The sequence below is a fragment of the Meles meles genome, chromosome 7, assembly GCF_922984935.1.
Source record: "Meles meles chromosome 7, mMelMel3.1 paternal haplotype, whole genome shotgun sequence".
Taxonomy (NCBI): Eukaryota; Metazoa; Chordata; class Mammalia; order Carnivora; family Mustelidae; genus Meles; species Meles meles.
Genome location: NC_060072.1, coordinates 46,430,054 through 46,456,116, shown reverse-complemented (window position 1 = coordinate 46,456,116; position 26,063 = coordinate 46,430,054). Strand labels below are relative to the sequence as shown.

The following is a 26,063-nucleotide window of genomic DNA, read 5'->3' as shown; positions in this document are numbered from 1 at the left end:
CCAGGGGATCCTGAAACACTTCAAAAAAAAAGCCACTTCGACTTCTCGCCCGCAGAGTTAGGAAGGCAGAATTGCAGTACTTGCTCACGAGGCGTTTATTTAGCCATTAACCAGGCACTTTGTGATTTTAGCGCAAAAGCGAGCAGACAATGTGCTGTGAGGGAAGGATCAAAAAGGCCACCCATCGTTCACCCGGGAATACCTGCTTCCTTACCCTGATAACTTTAACTGTTTTTCTGGATTGAATTTTAGTCTTTTTTTTTTTTTCCTCCTAATCACTGCATGTATTCCATCCGTTATTTGAAGTGGGCTTGGAGGAAGCGTGCTGCGTCCTTCGGTCCCTGCGCAGCTGTGTGTGTCCCTCAGACGGGTCCCTTTCGGCTCCCGGATCTGGGTCGCCACAACACTGAGGGGAAGGGGGGGGTCCCCCAGCCCTCACACGGTGCTGAGCGCCGGAATCCGCCCGGCGGCCACCAAGCCCCAGCGCCGAGAACTTGCCTGCACCTCTCGCCGCCAGCCGCCTCCCAGCCAGCGCTCGGGAAAGGAGAGAGGGGGCAGGAGGAGGGAAAGCGCAGCGGGGCGGGGGGTGCCTGGGAAGCCGGGCTGAGCTGACGTCACTGGGCGCGCAATTCGGGCTGGAGCGCTTTAAAAAACAAGCGTGCGAGCGGAGATGCTGCTCCACACCGAGCAGGCGGCCTGCAGCAGCAACGCTCTCTGCCCCTGCGGAGGCTGCAGCCAGGGCTGCTCCGGAGGCCCGCGTGGCGGCAGCGGGCACCGCCGGGACCCGCGGCGCTTCTCCTCGGCGCCCCGGCCGTGGGGCAGGAGCTCAGCGCGCAGTGCTGCAGGCGCGCGCTAAGCGACAGAGGCCCGCGGCAACCCGGACGCTGCCCTCCGACCGCGGCTCGATCCCGGCCCCCTGCCCGGGCACCATGGACACCTCCCGGGTCGGCGTGCTCCTGTCCTTGCCGGTCCTGTTGCAGCTGGCGGCCGTGGGCAGTTCGCCCAGGCCCGGCGCGCTGCTGCGGGGGTGCCCCGCGCACTGTCAGTGCGAGCCCGACGGCAGGATGCTGCTCAGGGTGGACTGCTCAGACCTGGGGCTCTCGGAGCTGCCTTCCAACCTCAGCGTCTTCACCTCCTACCTGTAAGTGCGCCCCGCTCCACTCCGGGAAGGGGACAGATCGGGGGAGAGCAGCCTGGGGGTCTGGAAGGGAACGGGCGAGTTTGCGGAGGGCATCTCGGACAGACTTGTTTGGGCCCCTGGGGAAATGCACGTGTCTCGGGGGGAGCACGGGCGCACTTTTTGGGCCCTCAGAGAAACGGCTTCGAGTGCAAGCCCCAGAAAGCGCTCGTGCGTCGCAGCTTCCCGATGCAGCTCTAGACAGGTCGCAGGGCTCCCGGTGTAGGCATCTGCTTGCACTGCAGGCATATGCGCCCCTGAGCCTGGAACGTAAGGGCGGGCGGCCCAATTGATCCCTGCTGCAACCTCCCCTCCGCGTCCAGCCGCGTTCCCCGAAGACACGGCTGTAAAAAGTTTCCCCAAAGGAGAACTCCAACTTGCTCAGCCCCGAAGGAACTTACTCTGCATCCCTCGCACGGACGTGTGATGTAACCTCTTTCTTTTCTTTCTTCCCCTTTTTTTTTCTTTTAATGAAGTGATTAAAATGTGGCAACCACAAACCCTGATTAGAGCTGCCAGAACGTTATCTTTACCTTTGGCTGCCCAAGCAGCCCTTTGAAGTGCCCGCGGCCACGGTGTAATCTTTAACCATCGCCTCCTCCCGGGGAGGAAAAGGGAAGTGGGCTGAAGGCGGCGGGCGGGTAAACAGCGGCGCCTACAACCCAGAGGAGACCCGAAGTCTGTCATCCCTCGGGGATCCTCCCCCCTTTCATCCCCACCACAGCTTCCAAAGACCCCAAAGCCCCAACCGCAAAGACCAGGCAGGGCCTCATTTCATAATTTTGTCTCTGGAAAACCGAGACCCGAAGGATAACAGGTGTTTGGGTGGATGAGGTGACCCAGGAGGAACCCAATTCTCGGGAACCAAGGCGACTACTTCCTCCAAATCCATGGAGTGTCTGCGGCTCGGTTCCTTCGGGCAGAGGGAGACTAGGGTCAGAGCCACTCTGAAAAAGGGTCACAAGGTTGTCACAAGGTGACCCGTTAAAGTTTTAATTCGAGTCACCGCAGTGAGCCCACCCCAAGCCCACGCAATGCCAATTTCGGCTTCTCTGATGTACCTTGGCAGGAGGGAGTTGGGATGTTTGTGTGAACTGGTTCTTTCCTCTGTTTAGTTGTTTTCTGGAGAAAAGAAACATGAAGAGGCTTGCATAAGGCCTTCCACTAGATAGTGATTCTTTTTCTGGAGACAGAATGAGAAAGAAAAAATTTATTTGCTTTAATATTTGCGTTGAAAAGAGGGCACCATCCTGCTAGATTTTAGTGTTAGCAGATGGCAGTCTCCTTCTCATCTACCATAAAACTATTTTGCATGATTTTTTCTTTACTTGAAAAAATTATAAAATTATGTATTTGCCCACCAGGTTTTCCTCCAGTTGCACTCATTGCAGGTGGTAGTAATATGTTTACAGTGGTGGAAATGACCATTCTCTAAGAATTCACATTTCTTCCTCCTCAACAGCAGTCTGTCCTACTACAAAGTGAAATGCTCATCCCCAGCCTCCCGTTTAAATGTTAAACGCATTGTTTCAAGAATCATAGGGTCTTCTGTATAGTGAATTTTTGAGAGCAGTTTGGCAACTGCACTCAAGAGCCTGGAACTATTCTTCCCCATTGCCCTGAAGAAATTGATTAGTTACAAGGGAGGTGTGCAGTCCCCCCAAACACGGATGGATTGAAATCATACACTTGTCATAAGAATACAGAAAATAAATTTATGAGTGGTGACAGGATGCTTTTTTCCCTCCCACTTGAAAGAGTGAACATTTGTTAGGCTTCTGTTACTGAAAGTTGGCATCAAATGCTGTTTCACATGATTTCCTACATACCTCAAATGCATCTAACTGTGTCCGCGGTGGGTGAGGAGATCTTCCTGCCACTGTTCCTTATCTATCTATTGTTATAGATAACTCCTTGGAGTTAAGATAGCATTGGGAAGTTAGTTGTCATCTCCGTTCTTGTGCTGTTTGATGACAGCCTGTACTCTGGCCTAATGGGAAATTTTCTTGGTGCGCTCTAAAATATTAATCTCAAAGTGTCTGAAAAGTGTCCCAGTGAATGTTAAAAACTTGTTTCTCGCTGCTAACATGTCAGGCACCATCAGTGCTAAATGTAGAAATCAGTCCTGAAGTAAGTAACCAAACCCATGTTCCTCATAAGGTGTGGTTTCAGACTTTAGTCTCCTTATAGAGTACAAAATGTCAGGAGCCACCGGATGCCCTTTCTTGGAGGGAGATGGGGCAGTGGGTGAGGGGCTTGGAGAGTTTGGGGTTTTGTTTTCACAACCACAGAAACTCTGTGTAGACATTAAGGGCAGATGGTGCCCTCTTTTGGTTACACCTAGAATTATCTGACCATTTCTGCCTTCACTTGTACACTCCTAACCTGAAAGAGAAATTTTTATTTACTCATAATCAAATAAATAAGCATGTATTGGTGTCCTTAGTTTAAGAATAACTTCCCTTTGCTCTTGAAAGAGACCATGAAGTTTTAGCCGGGTACCGCTGGCGCCCCACCGTAATTAAGCTTTGGCGAGAACGTCAAACCTTGCCCAGGACTGACGTGGGTAAAAAGCCAGACTGCTATCTTTAATTGTTTGTAGTAGGTTATCACCATTTATTTGAGTCAAAATATTATCTCTTAATCTTCCTCCCCTCCCCATAGAAGAACAAGCGTTTAATTTTCTTCAAACAGATTGATGATGGCAAGTTGCAGCAGGACAATTTGGCAAACGGATTTGCCATCATCTGATAGCTGGCTAGCCAGACTCCTAGGTAAAGAAAGTTTTCTGAACCTCTTCATAGAAGGCAACAGCTGCTTATGTGCAGTTTTGTCATCTTTGTTCCCCCAGAAAAAGCTCAATCTTAAGCCAGTCTAAACATTAATACTGATTCTCTTTTCTTACTGAACTGCATTTCCCAGTAGATCTGTATGTGGACCACTAAACGTGGTGGAAACAATGTAAAATCTCAATCTTAATCTTCTCTTTCTCTCTCTCTCCCCCCCAGTCGTTTGGGCTCTGATTTCACAAAATAATAAATAGGCTAATAAAGCTCCCTCTGCATTAAAATAAGGGAAACACTAAGGTTGAGACCTAAAAGCAGGCAATAACTGGTTACAATGTTTAATACATTTCAATCTACCAGTAATCTGTCAGAAATAAGCAGATGATCTTATTATAGGTCATTTATTTTAATGCGTGAAACGTGGACATATTTTGCTAATTGGGTCTCAAAAATAATTTCCCCTATGCTACTTAGATGTGTCTTTCCCCCAGTTAGTGTGGTATCCAGACAGTAAACTAAATCCTTATGAACATCCTAATATAGTTTCAGTGTAGAAAATATACTTTTCTTTATTGATCTAGAACAGCCACTTTATTTTTAAATGAACGTTGAGTTTTTCCCTGCTGTTGCTTAAAGACATGAATATTTTATCCACAAGCAAATTCATGTCACATGAACCAAAGGAACTGGGAGAATGAATTTTTTAAAAAATTTTTGTGTAGCTTTTTTACTTTTCCATATGCAACTTTATAACAAAATTTAATTTTACACATAGCAAAACTGGTATTAATAAAAACTGATCAAAACCCCCAATTATAACTAATTAAGTATGGCCCTGGTGTCATGCATATGTTTTAAGCATTTAAGATGCAGTTTCAAAATTAAAGAATATTTTTAGAATCTTCTTTGAAATGGTTTAATATATTTCTGCTTTCCTGCAAGCAAAGTATTTTAAATCAAAGAAAATGTTTGTAGTTTAGAAATGGTTACAAAAGGCTTTAGCTGTTATAACAGTCTTAAAATTTAGATCGATTGCAGAATTTATGCAGTTTGCTCTACAGACTGCTTTCAAAATTCATTGAAAATAGAAAGATGTCAATGACTTTCCTTCATTTTAAAGAAGCTCTTTCTTTTTCTCCAGGATTCCCAGCGTTGTTTTAGTAGTGTTTTTGTTAATGGGGGCAATTACTGAAACTCATTGACTATAATTTTTCCGAGTGATTTTTTTTTTTTAAAGCAGTGGTTCTGATTCAATTTTGTGATGTAGATTTAAAATAAATATCTTACTGAATATGATCAATATGTGTATGACAGTTTGTGTGACGAGAATGAAGTTTTACATATAAGAAATATGATCTTCAATCAGATCTTCAATCTTTTTTTGTCCTTACGCGTTTTCTTCAAAGTAAAGGAGTTCTGATAGCAATCTCAAATGAATTAGAAGATTGGAATTAAAAAGAAGAACCTTTGTAGTTAAATGAAATGTGTTTTGATAATGGACATTCCCACTTGGATGTGTTTGAAGTTCAAAAACACTAAGCTGGTCTATGATTTCTCGACGTTAACTTTTTTAACTGAACTATTTGATTTTTTTAATTTCCAAGGCATCTGTCAAAGGCATAGAAATAGTATCCATGTAAGCAATTAACTCCAAAAAGCTGTCATATAATAAAAATTGCAGAATATTCGTAGTTTTATAACTAATACCTAATAATTACTGACCTTAGTAGAACACTTTTTATATTTTTTCTATAAAATTCATACATTTAAGTCATTTTAGCTGTAAACTGAAGTATGTTTCCAATTAATCCAAATCACATGCCATAAGATAGAAATGGAAAACAGTAGTGAACTCTGCATTGAGCAGTTCTGTGGAGTAATTTTTTGTTTTTGTTCAGTTACTTATATAAATTTAGAATAATGCTAAATGGTACATTTCCTCATAAACACCCCACAGGTGGGTATTTCTGGCAAATTAAATTCTTCATGAGAAGGGAAGTTCTTTCCTATGAGATTCAACCTCTTCACTCCTGTTGCAATGTTTTCCTTTATATAGTCTCACTTTATAGCACAAAGATGAATCAGACTTGCATCAGAACCACAACTGATATATTACATACCAAAGAAAACAAGCTGATCATCTAGTCCTGTCGCTATTTTTGATGTCTCTTAGCAGAATTTCATTTGTTAAATGTATCCATGAGTTCTGACCTCCTACAACTTTTTTATTCCCGTATCTGTCAGCTTCAATCCACATTTTTATTCACTTGTTACAGACGCCAACTACAACACTCCATCTCACCCGGGAACAATCTTTTCTATGGGAAAAGGAAATATTTCATAGGCTGTAGGGTGGATTTTTTTCATAAAATTATTCATAATTCAAAGTTAATTTTGTTCTCCAGAGATGGGAGGCAGGCCCATTCTTGAAATCCCTGGCACTTTCTCCTACCTCTCCCAGTGAATTTTTTTTTTATTACATTGATCAAGCCCAATGGAAATGCCTTCTTTGAAACTGGTAGGTAGAAGAACATTAGTCATTCGATTTCAAGCGATGAAATTACATTGTCTAGTGGTAATAGTAAAAGACTGTTAACAGGGTGTCCGCAGTAGGAGAAGAGCCGTTTTAAAACTGCTTCACAAGACGGACTCTTTCCTCATACCTTCATCTGTTTATGATCCCTGTTCTCAGTGTTGAAGTCTGGGGATGGAAAAGCAGCAGTTCACACTGAGGATGCAGAGGCAGAGGCAGAGGCATGGACCATATCTGTGAAACGGTCTTCCTTTTAAGGTCAAGTGGAATAACACTCCAGGATGTGATGATGAGCTCTCTTCCCTTCAGGGTTTCACCTCCTCACTAGACTGTGAACTCCTCCAGGGTAGGAAATTGTCCACTTTATGACCCAAGTGCCTATGCCAGTGCCTGACACTTAAGGAGTGTTCGGTAAACATTGACGGCGTGGGAGTGAAGAGAGTTGAAATCCCAGTGGCCAAAAGAGGCCCTTCTGCTCTTAACAGAACCACACAAGGCTCTCCGCAGCTCCATATGGCCCAGCCCCACTTGAAATACAATTAAATTGTATGCAGCTTAAAGGATGCAAGGAGTGGTTTATTTTAACAAACACACCAGAATTTACATATCTAAATTACTCTATTAGAATAACAGCTGACATTTATATTGTTCCTCCTGAGTACTAGGCATTATGCTAAGTACTTTACTCCTTCATAGGCCCACAAACACTGTGACACAGATACTACTATCATCCCTAACTTGCAGGCCTGTCTGCTTATTCAAGGATATTTCTATTCCTTGATGTGTTTGGGAATGTCTCTGAAATTATCTTCAGAGTCAGTTTACCAGAAACACAAGAAAACCAGCCTTCTAATTTATAGCTATGCCTCCCCATGATTATAATTGGTGCTGAAATATTTCAGCACATTTTTTTTTCCAGCAATACAATTTACGAAGCTCTAATACCAGAAGTATATCTTCAGCTAACTGGGAAACGCAGTTTTAAATTTTCAGTAAAGTGAGAGTAACATTATATAGCCGAGGGCTGATATTTGAAGTTTAGTAGATATTTTTTCATATATCCATTTTCTTACTACCACAGGAATAATTTTTCTTGCCCCCAAGTCAGAGATAAATTGTGGTAGCTGCCTAAGTATCCTAAAAAGTGATCAGTTGACTAATAACTTCCAAGTCAAGAATAAAACTTTTTTTTTCTATGACCAGATCCATATGTCCCATAAAGCAGCTGAATTCTTTGGAACTATTTCTCGAGTCAAAGAGACATGCACTTTCTTAATGGGCAGATTTTATTTGAGTTTGTATTCACCTTTAAAGCTGATAAGATGAACTTAAATCATAAAGGCCATACTACCATTTGATTCAGAATGGAAATTATTTCAAAGCTTTGTCTACTTTGCTATCTGTAAACCGTGCACGGTTTAACAGGGCAATGATACTGACTTCTATGTAAATTGGAAATCTGGATGCATCAGAGAAAAGTTTCCCCCTTCAGACAAAGAAAAACTTTTCTGAGCCATTCATCCTGTTTCATCAGTCTTATTTCATTTGCTGCTGGAAATCTAATGTGTGTTAATCATTTCTGGCATTACAAAGTCAACGATATGAAAAACCAATAGCTAGCGAATTAATTATAAATTATATTCAGTATAAAGAGCATCTCATCCAGTAAGAATCAATGTTTAGAAAATGTAAGATACACGTGGATAAAATCTCTAAAATCCCCTAGAGCACCACTCTCAACTCTAGTTTTAACATTAATAATTTAAAATTACACAGCAGTCACTTTCAAGTGTCCCCTTTGTGAGGTATACACGTTTTTTTCTGTATTCGTTTTATCCTCCTTGCCTTCAGAAGGAGTTTGGGTTCCTCTTCAAACAAGGACTGTGGCTGGCAGGAGGGAGGAAAGCAGCCTCTGTCCTGCACACACGAACACCCATGGCACCGACATACCCATAAGAAATGGTTTCCTTTCTGCCACTTGCTCCGTGGAAATGACACGTAACATTGACACGGCATGGCAGCAGAGAGCCAGCTCTTTCAAGGCGAGAGGCTGAGGAGCTGGCTGCGGGAATGGCACCTTCAGTTTAGTTCAGAAGCTGAAATGCAGAAGACAATCGTCCTGGCAAAGGGAGCCCACCTCCAGCTGAGAACGCGTGCACTGAGCTGACCTTCCTCGTCAGCCTGCCAGCTGAGATTAAGCTTTCTTCAAGTGGTCCCTTGTTAGCCTGGCCTTTTCCCCAGTGTTGCTCATCTTTCACAACTGGAAGCCAAGTGTTTCAAACTGTTACTCAATTTTGCAGCCAAATTCCTTTATTTCCTCCTTCCTCCTCTTTTTCTCCCTCACACACACACACACACACACACACACACACACACGGATGGCTAACCTTACATTCGTGCCTTCCTTTCCAAAGTCGACACTCAGAAGAGGACCTAAGAATTTTTATGTTTCACTGAAAAACTGCTAAATATTTCTGTGCTTCCTTTTTCTTGAAACCTTAATTAAGTAGAACAGGGACGTCTACAAAAGATGTCTATTTGCAAAAATAACCTGCCTTTGATCAAAAAAGCCACAAAAGTGTACTTCTCAGGAAAGTAGAAAACCACACATGATCTCAAGTGGAAAAAATATGAAGAATTTGCTGAATTTTTAACCTTAGTACATAACAAAGATATTATTTTAAAGTTGGTTGGTTAATGTGGGCTGTGTTAGAAATTTCATTGTGTTGTGTTTGGGTTTACCCAATGTTATTTTAATGAGTTTATTGGTTCAACACACAAAACACCACATGGCACTTAAGTTTTCAGGTTATAAATTTTCTTGGGAGGCACTTGAAGGAACTTGGTTACATAATCAACTGGTCTTTCAATCTATCAGCAAGAAATAACCTTGCACTTTTTGTATATATATACAGTGAGGATTATTTGGTTATAAGAACCAAATAAAATTTTCCATGGAAGAAGTCACATTCCTAAATCATCTATTTTTGTGTATATATTGAGATTTTGGTAATAAACACTTATTCCACAGTTTTGTTGAATGCATCTACAGAATGAATTTGGCATCTTCTAGGAAAGACAGAAATAAGACATCTTCTTCCTTATTTTCCCTTCAAACTTCCTGTCCTGAAGAGACCCTTAGCAGACATGCCTGCATTTGCCCATAGAACTACTCTATGACCATTGGAGTATCAATTACCCAATAAAGTGAAGCCTAGAAGAAAAGAATGCCAAGAGAGGTGGAAAGACGAAGTAAGGAAATCCAATACCCAAGAGGCTGTACAGGCGGGACTCAGACAGTGAGATCTCTACCAGGCCCCCTGTGTCTCTCTCAATCCTTCTCCATCCCTGGCTTCTAGATAGTATCAGAGGACTGGAAACATGCTTTTTCCTTATCTCAGATACTTTCCCCCAGGGCTTCAAACTAGAGATGGAGGGAAGTTTAGAGAGAAGAGTCTTTGGGATTAAAGTATCAGCTCTAAGTGCACTGAGATTGGGGTCTTTCATTTTAACCTGGGGAAGCCACTTCACTCTCCCTCTGGTGGGAGGCCCGAATTCACAGCAGCCCCTTCCCTCGGCAGCTGTTGTTCTCTGGGGGCTCTGGGCAACAGAGGAAGTTCAAGATCTTTTTTCATGGAGTCTTCAAGCTCGGGTAGCAAAAGGAAATCCTAGTTAAACCAGAGTCTCCCAGGGTGTAAGCATATCTCATTTGAAGATCTCAGAAGTTCTAGCAATGTGATTCACTGACAGCAAGAATGCACCTTCCGCCTTACAGCTGCTGGTCACGCAGCCTAGAGTCTGCTTCGCCACGGTCTTACAATCCTGAGAAGTGTTAGGTAGATACAGTCTGGTCCTGAATGACTAGAAGGTAGTAATTTGAGGCCCCCTTTGCCTTAGCTGTAGAAAGGCCTCAAAACAGAGTTAAATGTATATTGGGAAAGGAAAGGCTAATTTTGATAGATTGATGTTAAAGATGATACCAATTCAAAGCTTGTGCTCGTAGCTATTTGCATGTAGAGTACATTCTACTATAAAGAACTAAGGATAATCTTTTATACACAGATTACCAACAGGACTAAGCTGTATACCTACGGTCACATTACAGAGTACAAAACTGAAATTTAATCATGATTGCTAGACCATTAGCCTAATTGCCCAAATAAACAGAATGAGAAACACTTAGATGGGTTGCAGAGGTCTCTGATGAGTGAAACGCTATGTCCACCCGTGGGATTTAGAATGTGAAGGACCTTGGAGGTCACCTAATCCAACGCCTTCATTTCACAGATGATGAAATTCATGTTCCTAAGAGGTAAATGACATTCACAAAAGCACATGGCTGGCAAAGATAGAGTTGGAACCCCGCTCTCCTGAGAACCCCAGTTGAGTGTTCCTTCTTGTCACTTTTTTGCTCCAATGCCAGACACTCAAGTGAATTCTAAAGTTCCCAGTTACTTTTCTAGGTGTTGCCAACTAGGTCATGTTGTTTATGTGTGCTATATACATAAATATATGTGCCTGGATTTTAACCATATCTTTTTTTGGCCCATTGTAGATACAGAGAAAGTGTCTCTGTATCACCTAAAAATCTTCAAAAGAGAAGGAAACAACCAGATTTAGCTTGAGAAATAAATAAATAATTTCCCAAATGTCTGTTCATAGTAGTTAAACATGTGTTCATTATAATTTTTTAAAAGATTTTTATTTATTTATTTGACAGACAAAGATCACAAGTAGGCAAGAGAGGCAGGCAGAGAGAGAGACAGGGGGAAGCAGGCTCCCGCTGAGCAGAGAGCCTGATTCGGGGCTCGATCCCAGGACCCTGGGATCATGACCCGAGTGGAAGGCAGAGGCCTCAAACCCCCACCGAGCCACCCAGGTGCCCCTCATTATAATTTGAATTTCATTTGTGGCCTTAACTTGACCAAGTTGAGATTGTCTTCGTGTCTCTTGAATGTGCTCCCTTTCTCATCTAGCACTGAAGTTGCATGAGTTCAGGTTCTCCTTGCTCTTTGCCTGGATCGCTGTGGCAGCCTCCTGTCTTGGTTTACATAGACCCTCAGGACACACATTCCCTACCCCCATGCTTGTTTGTCTAAGATGCACCTCGGGTCATGTCTCTCTTGTTCAGTCTTTCAGTGGTTTCCTGTGGCTTTCATGATAAAGTTTAAATTCTCAGTTTGACCCACAAAGTAAGCTTCTCTTGCTTCATTCCTCCCCTGCTGCCAGCTCTACCACCCAGCCCCTCCTCTCTGACTCTCTTGACTCCAGCATATCGAACTCCACCTACAGTTTCTATGTTTCCTTCCTCCAGGTGTTCGCGTGTGTTGGTGTGTGCATGGAATACCTCTCTTCTTTTTCCTTTTGCGGACTTCTAGGAATCTTTCCATACTCGGTTCAAGCATCCACCTCTTCTGAAAAGCCTCCTGTGACCCACACCTCTAGAGCCCACTCTTTGATGCTTCCACATCGTGCTGAGCCCACGTCTGTCCTAGAACTTCCCATACTTGACCACCATATTTGTCCACTTGTCTGTTTTCATTACTAGACTATGTATACTCCTTGAGTTATGGGTTTTTGTGGACCAAAGAAGAATCTCCCTGGGATTTAGATCAGAACACAGAATCCCTGTGTGTGTGTGTTTTTTTTTCTTTCAGAATCCCTGTGTATTAATCACGTTTTTCATTTTCTGCATTTTGTGACACTTTGCTCTCTTGGGGACTTGCAGACCAGGAGACACTGCCTCTCTGAGGGCTATCTAAAATTCCTAGAGACAGAGGGTACTCCTCTGCAAGTGTGCCTTTCATATGCAAACCAACCAATCCAAAGCCCACACCCCGCCATCTTCATTATAGGCTCTTCCGAGACACTCTAGGTCAATATTACCTCTCCTAATGACCCCAGCTCCAGGTACCAGACCACTCTTGGACAGCCCTTGTGCCCCCGAGCCTGCTGAAATTATTACGACTATCCAGTTCCTAGCCCGCTTTCCCTACCTATTCCTGCACATAGAAACCACCGTGAAAGCTCATGCCCATGCTTTCCTTGCTCTCCTTCTTCTTCCTGACTCTGGTGCTCACTCATGTGACCTTGTGTGACCTTGCATAGCCTGATATGCCCCCAACTCTTGGGAACTGTGAGTAATAAACTATCTTTTCACTAACAGTTGTCTCCTGATCTATAGGCCATCCCATACCTAAACAACACTAAAAGCTGTATTTTAAAATACCCTCTTGTCCAGAGGTATTTCCCATCCCATACCTAAACAACACTAAAACCTGTATTTTAAAATACCCTCTTGTCCAGAGGTATTTCCCAGCATTCCTTTCCCAGGGTATGCTCCAGGGAGAGTCAGTACCATTGTCTCTCTCTAGGGGGCACTCTTTTGTTCCCTTAAACTGTATGGGACACGCACTTTTCTACATCTAGACACACTGCCCCATTTCTCTGGTCCTCAAATATGTAACAGAAAGGGAGACAAGCTGATAAAATCGCTGGTATAATCTTATATTCTGAGAGCAGAGAGGTCCTCACCTCCACAGTTGGCAGACTGCAGTGTTTGTAAACTCCCTAGAAAGAGAAAACCCCTCAGAAAGTGCTTTTTGTCCCCAGTTTCTCATTTGCCCCTTATAACAGGCAGTAAAAGTTACAATTATCTTTTGATAATTGTATGAGAACAGCTTGGCAAAGATGTCATACCTATCTTGGGTAACCTTGGCAAGTTACTCTGTCTCAGTTTCCTCATGTGTAAAATGTCAATAATTATGATAACCTCCCTCATGGGATTGTTGTGAAGATTGCTAAGATCATTCATGTAAAGCACTTTGCATAGTGCCTCGTGTGTGGAGTGAGCATTAAATGTTGGGTACTGGGGCACCTGGGTGGCTCAGTGGGTTAAAGCCTCTGCCTTCAGCTCAGGTCATGATCCCAGGGTCCTGGGATCGAGCCCCGCATCGGGCTCTCTGCTTGGCTGGGAGCCTGCTTCCTCCTCTCTCTCTCTCTGCCTGCCTCTCTGCCTACTTGTAATCTCTATCTGTCAAATAAATAAATCTTTAAAAAAAAAAAAAATGTTGGGTACTATTGTCTTTGTTGCTGATGAAGTTACAGCTGTTAAAACACTGAACCCGTGCTTTTCTTTTTTAAAAAAAGATTTATTTATTTATTGAGAGAGAGAGAGAGCATGAGCAGGAGGAGGGGCAGAGGGAGAGGGAGAATCTCAAGCAGACTCTGCACTGAGCGCAGAGCCTGACACGGGGCTCGATCTCAGGACCCTGAGGTCATGACCTGAGCCGAAATCAAGAGTCAGATGCTCAATGGACTGATCCACCCAGGCGCCCTTAAACCCATGCTTTTCACATACAGAGTTGCCTCTTACTGCTGTTCCCTAAAATAGTTAAATCCATTACCCTAAAACTTTATAATGTTCATTAAACAGTAATTTTTACCCTACTAGGTAAAAGACTAGGGGAAGCAAAAAGGGGCAACTTCCCATGAGTAGTGTATCACCCAGTACCTGTTTAAGTTTAAAAGATTTTTTCATCTTTGATCCTTGGTATCAACTAGATAAAACTTTCTGTGTATTGAATGACATCTCATATTTTCACATGCATACATAATGTTGTGTAGACACTGCACAGACCTCCAGGGTGACTGATGACCAAGTAGACACTTTGTCATGGATAGTGAACCCATGGCCTAATGGTAAAAGCCCACTCTTAAGACAGGATTCACTGAATGGCCCACAATTTGTGGTCCTGGGCTGAAATTGTTTTTCTTCTCTCATTTTCATCTCACCCATCCCCATGACTTTTCCTGAGTATGTAGGAAAAAATCAGTTAGGTGTCTCGTTGGGCTCTCAGAAGCCAAGTCTCAGCGGCTGACTTGCTGTAGCAGTGGGCAAGGGAGGACGGATTGAGTTGGGGACAGAGAGGACATAGGGAAAACAGCCTTTTTCTCAGAGCCAGAGATGCACCCCGGAAAACTATGTTTTCAACACAACAAAAATGTGTTTGATTTTTTAAATATATTAACAGCTGAAAAAATAACTCTAGGGGGGAAAAACATGTAAGGAATAGGTTTATGTCTATCTGAAAATACCTTCAAAAGAGTTGAATTTTCGTGAGGAATTACGGCAGCTGTCTTTAAAAAGAAGTAGTTCAGTGCAATTGCAGGAAGGATTTTTGCAGTCAGTGATGACAATGAGGCTGAAATTATTTCCTGGACAATAATAGATACCAATGACTTGAGTCTTTGAGGGGGAAGGGATTCAAAGTTAAATAGAGGGTCAAAGCACCACTCAGGCTTGTCTTTGAGCTGGGGGCCTTGGAATTAGGCCCAGTGATCCCAGCAGAGAGGAGAGATGGGTGGACGGTTATTGGACCAGACAGCCTTTTAATTCTGCTGGATGAGCCCTGTGTCACCATCTCCCCATATTCTCACACCTCCCTGCAGAAGAGGCAAGCTGCTTCGCCCATGACCAATGAAATCAAGAGAGCAGGTCTGAAAAGGACAAGGGAACTCTCCCCTCTCAGAACACTTTCATTGCTTACTACGTGTGAAAGGATGATCTGGAATTCTCGAGTGCCCACTGAATCAATAAAGTAAGAAGCAGATTTATTTTTACAGTCCTAAAGCCAAAACTGAAGGAACATTCGGGCAAATGTCTATCATTGTTCCCCAGCAGCTTAGAATGGACACGTGGGATCTCTCAGCCTAGCTCTGTTAGGCAGTTTGGAAGAGTCACCAACCCAGGCTGGATGAGAAGGCAGCAAAAGTCACACAATTTCAAGAGTCAGAAGGATCTTGCTTAGGCAAAGAACAGTTCTCCAGGTGGTGAGAGGGTAAGAGAAAAGCAGCAGTCCAAAGGAAACAGGAGCAGATAAGAAAAGAATAAAAAAAGCAAAGGTGAGATCAACTGCAGGACAGAGAGAAAAAGCGAGGCATGAGCTCAAGCTGCCAAAAGGTCACAGACGCTGGCGACTGTCTCTGCTATGGGGTGGGCTCACCCAGCAGGTCAATGTGCATCCTTCAGGGGGTCCACACACACACTCGCACATACTACACACCCACGGCAGGCACATCTCTGCATTTACACATGGAAGAAATGGAACTCATTTGGCAAACAACCTGAAAATCTCCAAACACATGTCTCTACTCTCTCCCTAGGATGCTAAGGCGCCTGGCGTAGTCCTGAGAGCTGGGAAATAGTTAACATTGTGATGCAGTGAGACAGAACCAACTGCAGGTGCAGAGGAACAGTGTGCTAGATTAGAGGTCTAGTCCACAGTTTTCACATTGTCTGCACATGAGCTCCATCTGGAACCTAACGTTACATCTTGAGGCATAGATCCCACACCAGACCAACTCAGAATCTCCGGGTGAAGAAGAGACGCATCAGAATGATTTTTTTACTGCCCAAGGCACATTCAATGTGAGGTCAAGTTTTGAGGACCACTGAACTAGATCTAACTAGCTCTCCCCCACCCCCATCAGCCATAGGATCTCTGGCAGGATATACCTACCCTCCCGGCCTCAGTTTTCATATCTGTAAAGTCCGAGAGGTGAGCATATGCTCTGAGGCCTATCCAGTTCTCTGTGAATCTGTCAGCTTGACATTTGTGTGCATCGTACACCAGGACAGGTGTAGCAAGATTGTAAAAAGGGGAGGTGTCTACGCATCCACACCCACCATCCATTTTGTACAGCAAATCTGGGAGCATTGTTGACTCTCCTGCAGTGAGCATTACTTAAAATGACTTTATTTGTTTTGCAGTTTAGAGGGCCTCTGTAGGTAGCCTCAGGAGCCCATTCATTTCATTAACATTAAATCAACAAGGAGACCTTCTTTCTGCCTCTCTCAAGCAGGATTAATGGATTTTGGCATGATGTGTGCATCTAGCAGCAAAACCTCTTGCTGAGAAAGCTAGCAGGCTTGACTAATTCCCAGCAGTGCTGACTTCATAAACTTACCATAAGCTTTTAACTTTGACTGAAGATTAAAGGTAATGACTTCACGCTGTTACATCTGAATACATGATACTCGAGATGCATAAAAAACTATGTAAAAATGACACACTATCTGAAAACTTAACATTATATGGATGTTTGTGTGTGTATACATCTGGGTTTTACGCTCATGAAGATACTCAATTCTGTGTATGTAAAAAAGGATCCTCTTATAAGACTGGAAGAGATTTATGCAATAAATAATCTACCCCAAATAGAGTATTGACAGATGTTTATGTAAAGGGCATGTGCGAGAACCTGTGGTTAGAATACAGTAAATATGCTAATAGAAGGCCCAGTTTTGGGTGAACGCGTAACATGACGCACCACTGAATGTGAACAGTTTTCTAAGAAACAAAATGACTCCGCTGTATGAGACCAGCTTCCGCCTATAAGTAATAACGCGGCATATGACTATACTTAACATTTTTTTTTCTTACCAGACAGTCTTTAAAATCAAAATTCCAAGAAGTCTGCATGAAGAAGAGAGAGAAATGGGGAAAATACAATATTTCCAGCCCATCTGACAAGACGACATAAAAAGCTTTTGATCAAAGGGTCTTAAGTACACTTTACTGGTGTGACAAACAACATTTTTATCCCTTTATTAGATTTATTTTCTTCTGAAAACTGCAGTGACCAGGGTATGGTTTGTGAAAGAAAGCTGGCAGGGTTGTGTTCTTTGATTCCTAATTAACACCTTCAGTCTCAAAAGAGAACCAACAGAAATACCATAAAATGTTGCAGCTGCATTGTGATTCCGCTTGGTTGGTTTGTTAAAAGTCGGCTGGGCATTGGCAGCTGCAATAAAGGGAAAGCTCAATGGATGTTTTGTATTGTGCCCACTGAAGTGAAAGAAGGCAACCATTTTATTTTTCAAATGGGCAGCTGCAGAGGGAGGTTTAAATGGAGCTAAATACAAGATTTACTGTTAATTTATAGTAAATAAATAAGGAAGAGTAAATCAGTTTCTACATTCGGTGGAAATGTTAGCGAGAAATTATTAAGGACAACCGTTCTGGAGGTTTTTAGCAACTGATCTGGGGAATCTGGCAACCAGGAATAGCATTCATTATGAAAATCAAAATAGCCTTTTGAAAGAGCTGAGTAAGCCAGATCTTTGGAAATGGACGTTTCCTCTTTGAAAGGTAAAGGTATATCTTTCCTGTGTTTGGTAAGGTGACTCCCTCATCCCACTTTATTGAAGCCTTCAAATTTATTCAGATCGGAATTAAGTAAGATTCCACACATACCCCCACGTCACTTTTATTTATTTATTTATTTATTTACTTAAAGCATCGAGTTGAATTCTGCCTTGGGTAGGGGAATAAAAGAGGCATTTAACTCTGGTCAGATAAATCTCACTTGCATTCAAAAATGCAATTAAGGAAATATGTAAATCTAGATGTTTCATCAAATGCTAGCTAAGGGGTTACTAGTTCTTCTCGAACACAATGACTGAACTAAAGAACTTTAGTGTCTGTGTAAGAACCATTGTCCAAGCTGCAGTCCCTGTTGGAAACAGAGTCCGGCCCGGCCGTGGGAAATACCTACATATTTGACACAGGCCCTATTTCTGAGAGAAAGGGGATGGAAGGGAAAGTATGGTGATTTTACTGTTGCATTCTAATCAGTCATGATCTGCCTAATTTGCTTTGATCAGGAAGATAAACTAATTTTTCTATGGGCTGGGTAAAAGTAATTAGCAAGCCAAAGCTTTCATGTTATTTCAAAAGAGCTAAAGTAAAGAGGATCAGAAATTGTAATGGTGGGAGCTAAATACATCTTTTCGGCTCATCTGAGAGCATTGTTAGTTCAAAATAGCATACTGACACAGAAGAGGAACTCCGGCTAAAGATAGTTTCATGGGCTGCACAACAATTGTAAGCCCCGGGGTCTTCAATGCTATGTAACTAAACAGAATCACCAAAGGGTGATTTATAATTGGTGTCTGTGTCACAGAGCCCCCTTCTTTGGTGGGGACATCTTTACCTTGATGTGAAAGGTCTCGATTATTACCCAGTCCTAAAACATGGTTGATTTTTCCAACAGCTCTGCGTTGGAGTTGTTGTATTTAAGTTGGGGTAGTTGGATGTGTTTGTTCAAACCCTAAGCCGCCGCTCCTCTAAGACACACAGACACAGCCCACTTGGGAGTCTACAATCCGGCATCTACTAGAGTGGGATCTGAGATCAAACTGAAAAAGTTAATCAGGAACCCGATGCTCCAGATGCTTGAATTTCACAGCCTCGTTCCCTGGGGTTTGGGCCAGTTACCAGCTTCGGTAATGCTGCGACCTCTTCTCATATTTTTTCCAAACACCCAAACACATGTGGTTATTAGATGAGATGGAAAGATTTTGGAATATGGGATTTTTGTTTCTTCAAAAACAAAACAAAACAAAACCCTGCTGTTTAATGTTACTTTTTTTTCTTGTTGATATGACCTTTGCTTTACTTCCTTTTCCAAGCTGTTGTATTAGATATGGTATCTGTTACCTTACTGTAAACTTAATTGCTTTTTTGGCTACTAATCTCCTTTGCTGGGGTTCCTAGATATGAAAGTGTACATTTCATGTCAGACTTAATGTGGCTTATAAAATAAGTGGATCTTTTCAAAGGATTTCTCTGTGAGGTTGGAGCTCACCAAGCTTCAGGGTTATATAGGAACTGTTGTTACAGAATAATTCCAAAGGAAGCCGGAAAATAAAACCAGTCTTCTACCCTGCCTTTAAAATTATTCAAAATCACTTGACTTGCTTTTTCTTGTGTTTTTCTCCTCTTTTTGGAAAGCTGCCATCAACAAACATTTTAACTCATTAATATTGTTTTAAAGTTCTTGGCCGTTAAGGGTTTAAAAATGCAAGTAAGTTTATTTTCATTTTGTTGCTAACTGTCATAAGGTCTAGAAAAGAGGGCAATATTTAGGAATCAAGAATTCAATCTATGGCTGAGGGAGCAAATCCTCAGTAATGTTAACATCATGTTCCTGCATATGCATTAATTCTTTCACAAAATTAATGCTTATCTATTGCCGGCTCTGTTCTGGATGCTAAGAGTATAGCGGTATAGCCTTTACAGGGGAGAGAGACATTAAGTAACTGCTTAGTTAAATTTATGTTCTTAGAATTATGCAAAGGCTCTGATGGAGAATGGAAATGCACTACAAGAGAACCTGCCTAGTCTTGGCGGTCAGGGAAGACTTCCACTGACATTTATTCAATCTGGAATCTTGGAGGACAAGTTGGCGTTGGCCAGGAGAGGGAAAGAATGTTCTAGACACTGGCTGGATTCTCCTCTGTACATTCTGTGACTCTAACATCCAGCATGATGTCAGGGAGCTCTAAGTACCTCCTAATGCAAGAGGTCTGAACACAGTTACCCCTAGGGGCAGGATCCTGATCAGAGATCAGACCTAGCATTACTAGAAGACTTCCCATAGGAATATGGTACAAAGATCTGTGTGGCAAGGGGCTCTGCAGCTGTATTCAAGTCTCCCAAGTGTGCCTTTTACTTTACTAGCTTATAGTTTTACTGGGCATACTGAATTCATTTTCTCTGAAGCATAATTACGAACTTACTTATTTGCACCCCTAATCATAACCTGAAAAGAAGTGGTAATCACGTTGTACGGACATGTGCGTTTTCTCTGCATTAGATGAGGAGCCAAGAAGCAGAAGGCAAGCTTTTCCCTCTGTCCTCCTCTCATTCGCAGTAAACTCTTTCAATATCTGTTCACAAGGGGGAGCTGGTCAGACCTAAGTGCGCACATTTATTAATTCTTTAAATTATTCACCTAACACTTAGCACTTTTATCTAGACTAAGCCCAAGAAACAAAGATGAATCATGCAAGAGCCTCTGCTCCCTGGAGTACACTATCTAGTTGAGGGAGACGGACAAGTAAACCAAAGCAGTACAGTATTCAAGAGCCTCGTTCTGGAGTCAGTCACTCTCTGTTGGCACTGCACTGACCACCTTGAGCAAATTACTTAACTCCTCTCTGACTTCAGTTTCCCCATCTATAAAACAGTGTTTCTCATAGGGTTGTTCATGAGGGTTCTTATTTGCAAAGCACTTAGAGCAGTGCCTGACAGGTAGTAAATACAAGGCAAGGTGAGCTGGGATTATTACTAGAGGTCAGTATGAAGTCCTGTGGAGGCTGAGAAGGAAGCCATTCACTCCACCTGGGGTTGAAAATACTTGCCAGAGAGGGTTGGGTTTGCTCTGCTTTTAAAGGATGGGGGAGGGGGGATCCCACCACAGGAATGGGTGTGTCCTATGGAAGTCCATCAGCTGGAGTGCCTAGGTGGTTCAGTGGGTTAAAGCCTCTGCCTTCCGCCCAGGTCATGATCTCAGGGTCCCAGGATCAAGCCCTGAATGGGGCTCTGTGCTCAGTGGGGAGCCTGCCTCCCCACCCCCCCGCCCCCGCCGGCTTTCCTCCTGCCTCTCTGCCTACTTGTGATCTCTCTCTCTCTGTCAAATAAATAAATAAAATCTTTAAAGAAAAAGAAGACGACGAAGAAGCCCATCAGCATCAGCAGAGGCAGCAGAGCAGGAAAGCATGAGGAAGGAAATTCTCAGATTTGCCGAACTTGAGGCAGTAGTCACTGCAGATGAGAGAGCTTGGAAGAAAGAACCCAGAAAGCATCAGAACAGCTGCAAGGACTCATGTCTCCAAAGGCACCTGTCCCGCCTCTTTGCCAGAGCTGCCCCTCATTTTGCGTTTTCCTGTTCTCTCCTCAGGGACCCGTGGTTTATTCCTTCGGCGAAATTTATTGAGTGCGCGATGCAGGGTGCTAAGGGAGGACACATCCTTTCATCGTCTTCTAGAAGTTTGAGATCTAAGAGATTGATACTATTTTATGTATTAAATTCCGTCACCTGCAAAAGGGATTTCCATTTAGAGATGGTTGTTTCCAGGACATCCTCTGTGTCTCCCTCCTACATCTATTTATCATCGTGGGCCCCACTACCTGGCATAGTATCTGGAACACATGCACGTTGCACAAATGTTTTCCGGGGGTGGAATGAGGCATTCCTCCCTCTGTTCTGCTATTTCCCCAAACTGTTGCCCCTCTTTCGCCTTCCTCTCAACTGCCAGAATTCTGGAAAGAGGAGGCTACATTCTGGCTGCCTTTTGGTTACCACCCACTCGTTCTTTCATTCCTCCTTCGAACAGCCTGCCACTCCCATCATTCAATGGAAATCGCTCTCTCTTCAACACACCACCGCTGACCTCCTACTGCCGAATCCAAATCCCAGACCACTCTGCCGCATTAGCCGCTGCCCAGGAGCCCCTCCTCCAGCCCTAACCCAAGTGCACATGCCACACTTGCCGCCTTCACGTGCACCTGTTTTGGAGCCGGCTGCGCCTGAGTTTGGCCACAGTCCAAAGCTGAGTTTCCTTATCTGTGAAATGGGGCTAATAAAGCCGATTACCTGTGTCTGGCCCACCCGTACTCAGCTTCCTAATGACTCTCCTTTCCTCGCTCTCCTCTTTACACGTGCACTGCTGCCTAATTTACCTTCCTAAATTTCATAACGATCAGGTCACTTCCCGGTTCAGAAAGCGTCAGCAGTAGCACCGGGCCCTGGAAAGCTCCAGATCCACCGCCCCACACACAGGGTCTCCACAGCCAGCTCCAGCCACGTGCAGCTGTGCTCCAACGACAGGAATCCTGGAGGCAGTTCCACTTGGCTTCTACTTGCCATTTAATATCTCTTTATCGCTAGTGTCTCCATTAGCAAATTGAAGTATTAGATTCACTTAGAGCTAATGCTCGCTTGGCTGGACAATTCTGTGATTTTACATTTTGGCCTCATGTTTCCATACTTGCCCTTCAAATTTTCTGTTCTTCTGGTAAACAGGAAGGGACCCCATTTCCCTAACATGCTCCTGCTTTGCTGCCTCTATACTTCTGCTCTTACCCATCTGCGTGGCTGCGTCGGCTGCTTTCCCATCTCCACGTAAATGCTCTTCTCAAGCGTCATCTCCTCTTCCATGGCCAAGAGTCGTTGGCCCGCCTGGGGGCTGTCCATCATCCTCCTTGTGGTAGATTCACATTAGGGAAGCTCCGTTTGGGCCACAGCAATTTTCTCCTCACTCTTCCTCCTGCCCCACTGGCTTTACCTTTGCACGCTGGTCAATTCTGTCTTCTCGGGTCCACTTTGGTTGTGCCACCCCTTACGTGAAGATCTTCCATGCCTTAACATTGCCCAGTGCCTCGAATCCAACACCTCTTACCCAAAGCTTCAGAAAACTTCACCGAAATGGCCCAAATAGCCTTTGTTCTCTCATCTGTGAACCACTCTTCAGAGTGAATATAAGCCCGTGTAGCTGAAGTCATACAGGGAGAGCCATGAGCTGTAAGGAGCCTGAATTTTTAGTATTTAACTGTGTCATGGCTAAATAATGCATTTACAAATTAGTATAAAATCAGCAAATAAGAAAAAAAGTGCGTAAAAAGACTTCTACTGTGATTATATTTTATTAAAAATTTGGTTACAGTATTATGGTTGTAGCATACTTAGGCACTTAACAATAGATTTTAGGTAAAATCCATAAACATTTGAATGTATTTATACTCTAGTTCAAGAGCTCAGACAGGGGGCAAAGTCAGAATCGCTTATGGAGATTTTTTTTTTTTTTCTTTGAAAGTCCACATTCCTGATTCTGGTTTGGTGGATCATGTCCATGCCTGGACATTAACCCAGGCACCTGTTTTTGAAGAGCACCACGGTGATCAAGCTCGCCGGATCACACGACTCTTGGAATTGTGCAGTGCACAGCTCTGGGCAGCAGCCTGGCACAGATTCTAATGGCTCCATCTCTCAGCCTCAGTTAAGAGCTTTACCCAGATTTTAGCACCAGACACATTTGCGTTAGAATCTTAGCTTGGGGGGCGCCTGGGTGGCTCAGTGGGTTAAAGCCTCTGCCTTCAGCTCAGGTCATGATCCCAGGGTCCTGGGATCGAGCCCCGCATCGGGCTCTCTGCTCAGCGGGGAGCCTGCTTCCCCCTCTCTCTCTCTGCCTGTCTCTCTGCCTACTTGAAATCTCTGTCAAATAAATAAATAAAATATTTAAAAAAAAAAAAGAATCTTAGCTTGGACACTTATTAGTTTTGTGACTTGGAGGAAATTACTTCCTCTCTCTAAACCTTGGTTTCCCCATTTGTAAAATGGGACAATGGTAGTACTTACTGTACAGGAAGATAAAAATCAGATCGAATCTACACAGTATTCAAGACAGCACCTAACACGTAGCAAATAATCAATTAATATTAACTATGATGATGACAGTGATGATTATTGAAGTCCCTCTCTTCAAATCTCGAATTGGCCATGTAGCTTCAAGACCAATTTACCTAGTACTGAAGGAATTATTAACATAAGTTAATTGATCACTCTACTGGTAAAGATTATATCTCTTACATTTCTTATTTATGTCCCTGAAGGTTATTAGAATAAGTTTTAGCATATACAAATTATATTTTGTATATGTAATATATGTCCCTGTGTACATATCTGTGTCTGTGTATGTGTATGTAATCTCTAATATTTCAAGTGGCCACGTAGAAGTCCTTGACCTTGTCTGGCTTTTAAGCCAGATGTGTTTGGGTGTCTTTTTTTGGTGTAGGTAAAAACAAAGCACTATCTGAGAGGCTATTTTTTTTAAGATTTTATTTATTTGATAGAGAAAGAGAGCATACAAGAACATGGGGGGGCAGGGGCAGAGAGAGAGAGCAAGAAGCAGACTCCCTGATGAGCAGGGATCCTGATGCAGGGCTCAATCCCAGGACCCCAGGATCTGACCTGAACCAAAGGTAGATGCTTAATCAACTGAGCCACCCAGACACCCCATCCTCAGAGGTTACTTCATAGCCCTTTGATGTGTCCACCTTTGGTCCAAGTGAACAGAAGTCTGTGCCAGAACATATTATTTTATAGTGGCCCTACATGTTAGTTTAACAAAGATTGCTTAAATCATTTTTGTATCAAAATAATCTTATTTTTCTTCACAGCACTTACAGTGATAATTAAATAATTATTTGCCTTACAATTAGTTTAATGTCTGTTTCCATGACAAGTATCTCGGTGTGAGACTCTAGAAAGACAGGAACTATGTGTGTGTTGTTTACTGCAGAATCCCCTGAACCTAGCACAGTGCCTGCCACATAGTAAGTACCAAGAAAATATTTGTTGGGTGAGAACAGGAAAGGAAGATGAGAAAAAGGAAGTTGGGGTGGGGGGACAGTACTCCCACATATTTATCCCAGAACCAGGAGCAGTGCACAGAATAAACTTGGAACTACATGTGAAATATAAAGGATACTATGGCAGCCTCAACTCACCAGAGTTTACAATCTACCTTGTGGTACCGGACATATTCAGAGATATGTACCATCCATTATACTTAACAAATGTTTTTAGGAAGATAATGACTGTCGAGAGGGGTTAACAAATAGAGGAGAGGTAGGACTCCAGACTAATTCTGGAGGAGGGAAGAAAGAGACAGAAAAATGAACAACCAGTTAAGAAAAATCAGAATTATACCACAGAAGCTCCAATTAGAGCCCGCAAATAGATACAAGGGAAATAGTCCTAAGTCCATATTAAAGTGAGTTTCAGCAAGCTAGGCTATGTGAGGATTTGTATGTCGTTTGAAGAAGGTTCATTCAGTATCATCATTGCTTGATCTATTCTAGTAGTGATACTTCATTTGAAATTCTTTAAACATTAAAAATTGGCATGAGATTTCTATGTTCAAAAAAGAAAAAGAATTGGAGGTTAGAAAAGTTTTCCTGGGAAGCAGGCTCCGAGTTGGGAGTTGAGTACAGAAAGTTTCTGGGACATGCCCTCAAGATGACAGCTGTAAGGAAAGAGGGGAGTGAAGGGGGCAGAATTGCCCAGAGGGAGAAGTAGAGCTGAGATGAGGTTGCAGCAGAGTCCTCAGGCAGTCCTCTGGGAGCTCTAACATTGGGGTGGCCCTCCGGAAGCATCCCTTCATACCTCAGACCTACTGGTTATTAGATGTAGGTCTTCTTCTCCCATCCTCCTTCCTGAGTGTGACCTTAAGCGAGGAGGCACCCTTCAATTGCTCAGCAGAGTGACTCAGCTGGATCCCTCTCTGAGGAGATGAGTGATTCAGTCCCGAAGGTGGGGCATCTGGACAGCATACCATAACGTTCCGACAACTGGCCAAGAAAGATTTGGTCCGGAAGAGGGAGGGAACAGGCAAGGCTGCCGTGTTTCTTAGGAGAGTAACTAGACTTGACTTACCACACTGAAGCAGTGCTACTCTGGGAATGGCCAGCCCTCCCCAGAGGATCCTGAAAATTATTTCAGACTTTAATTCTCCTCCTCCTCCTCCTCCCTTTTTTCTCTCTTCTGTTCCATGGGCTCTAGCCTTCTGTCCCATAGGTTCTAGCCTGTTTCTTTCCCATTTTAGTCACGTGTGTGTGTGTGTGTGTGTGTGTGTGTGTGTGTGTGTATGCCTTTCTTTGTCCCAGAGAATGTTTATGCTCTTTGGCTTTCCTGCTCTGTCTTTCACACGAAACTCTGT

General features: G+C 43.2%; 1 protein-coding gene across 4 annotated transcripts in view; it reads left to right on the top strand.

The window, feature by feature from the left end:
- Positions 1-475: 475 nt before the first annotated feature.
- LGR5 (leucine rich repeat containing G protein-coupled receptor 5) overlaps positions 476-26,063 on the top strand; it is a 137,894-nt gene continuing 112,306 nt past the window's right edge. For 3 of the 4 annotated variants that reach the window (XR_006819738.1, XM_046013450.1, XM_046013451.1), the window contains exon 1: positions 590-1,141. Coding sequence is in view for 3 of the 4 variants with exons in the window: in XM_046013450.1 (XP_045869406.1) it covers positions 930-1,141 (212 nt within the window). In the remaining variant the exon portion in view is untranslated. Of the gene's footprint in view, positions 1,142-26,063 lie in introns of all 4 variants that reach the window. The other variant, XM_046013452.1, reaches the window with a different exon arrangement.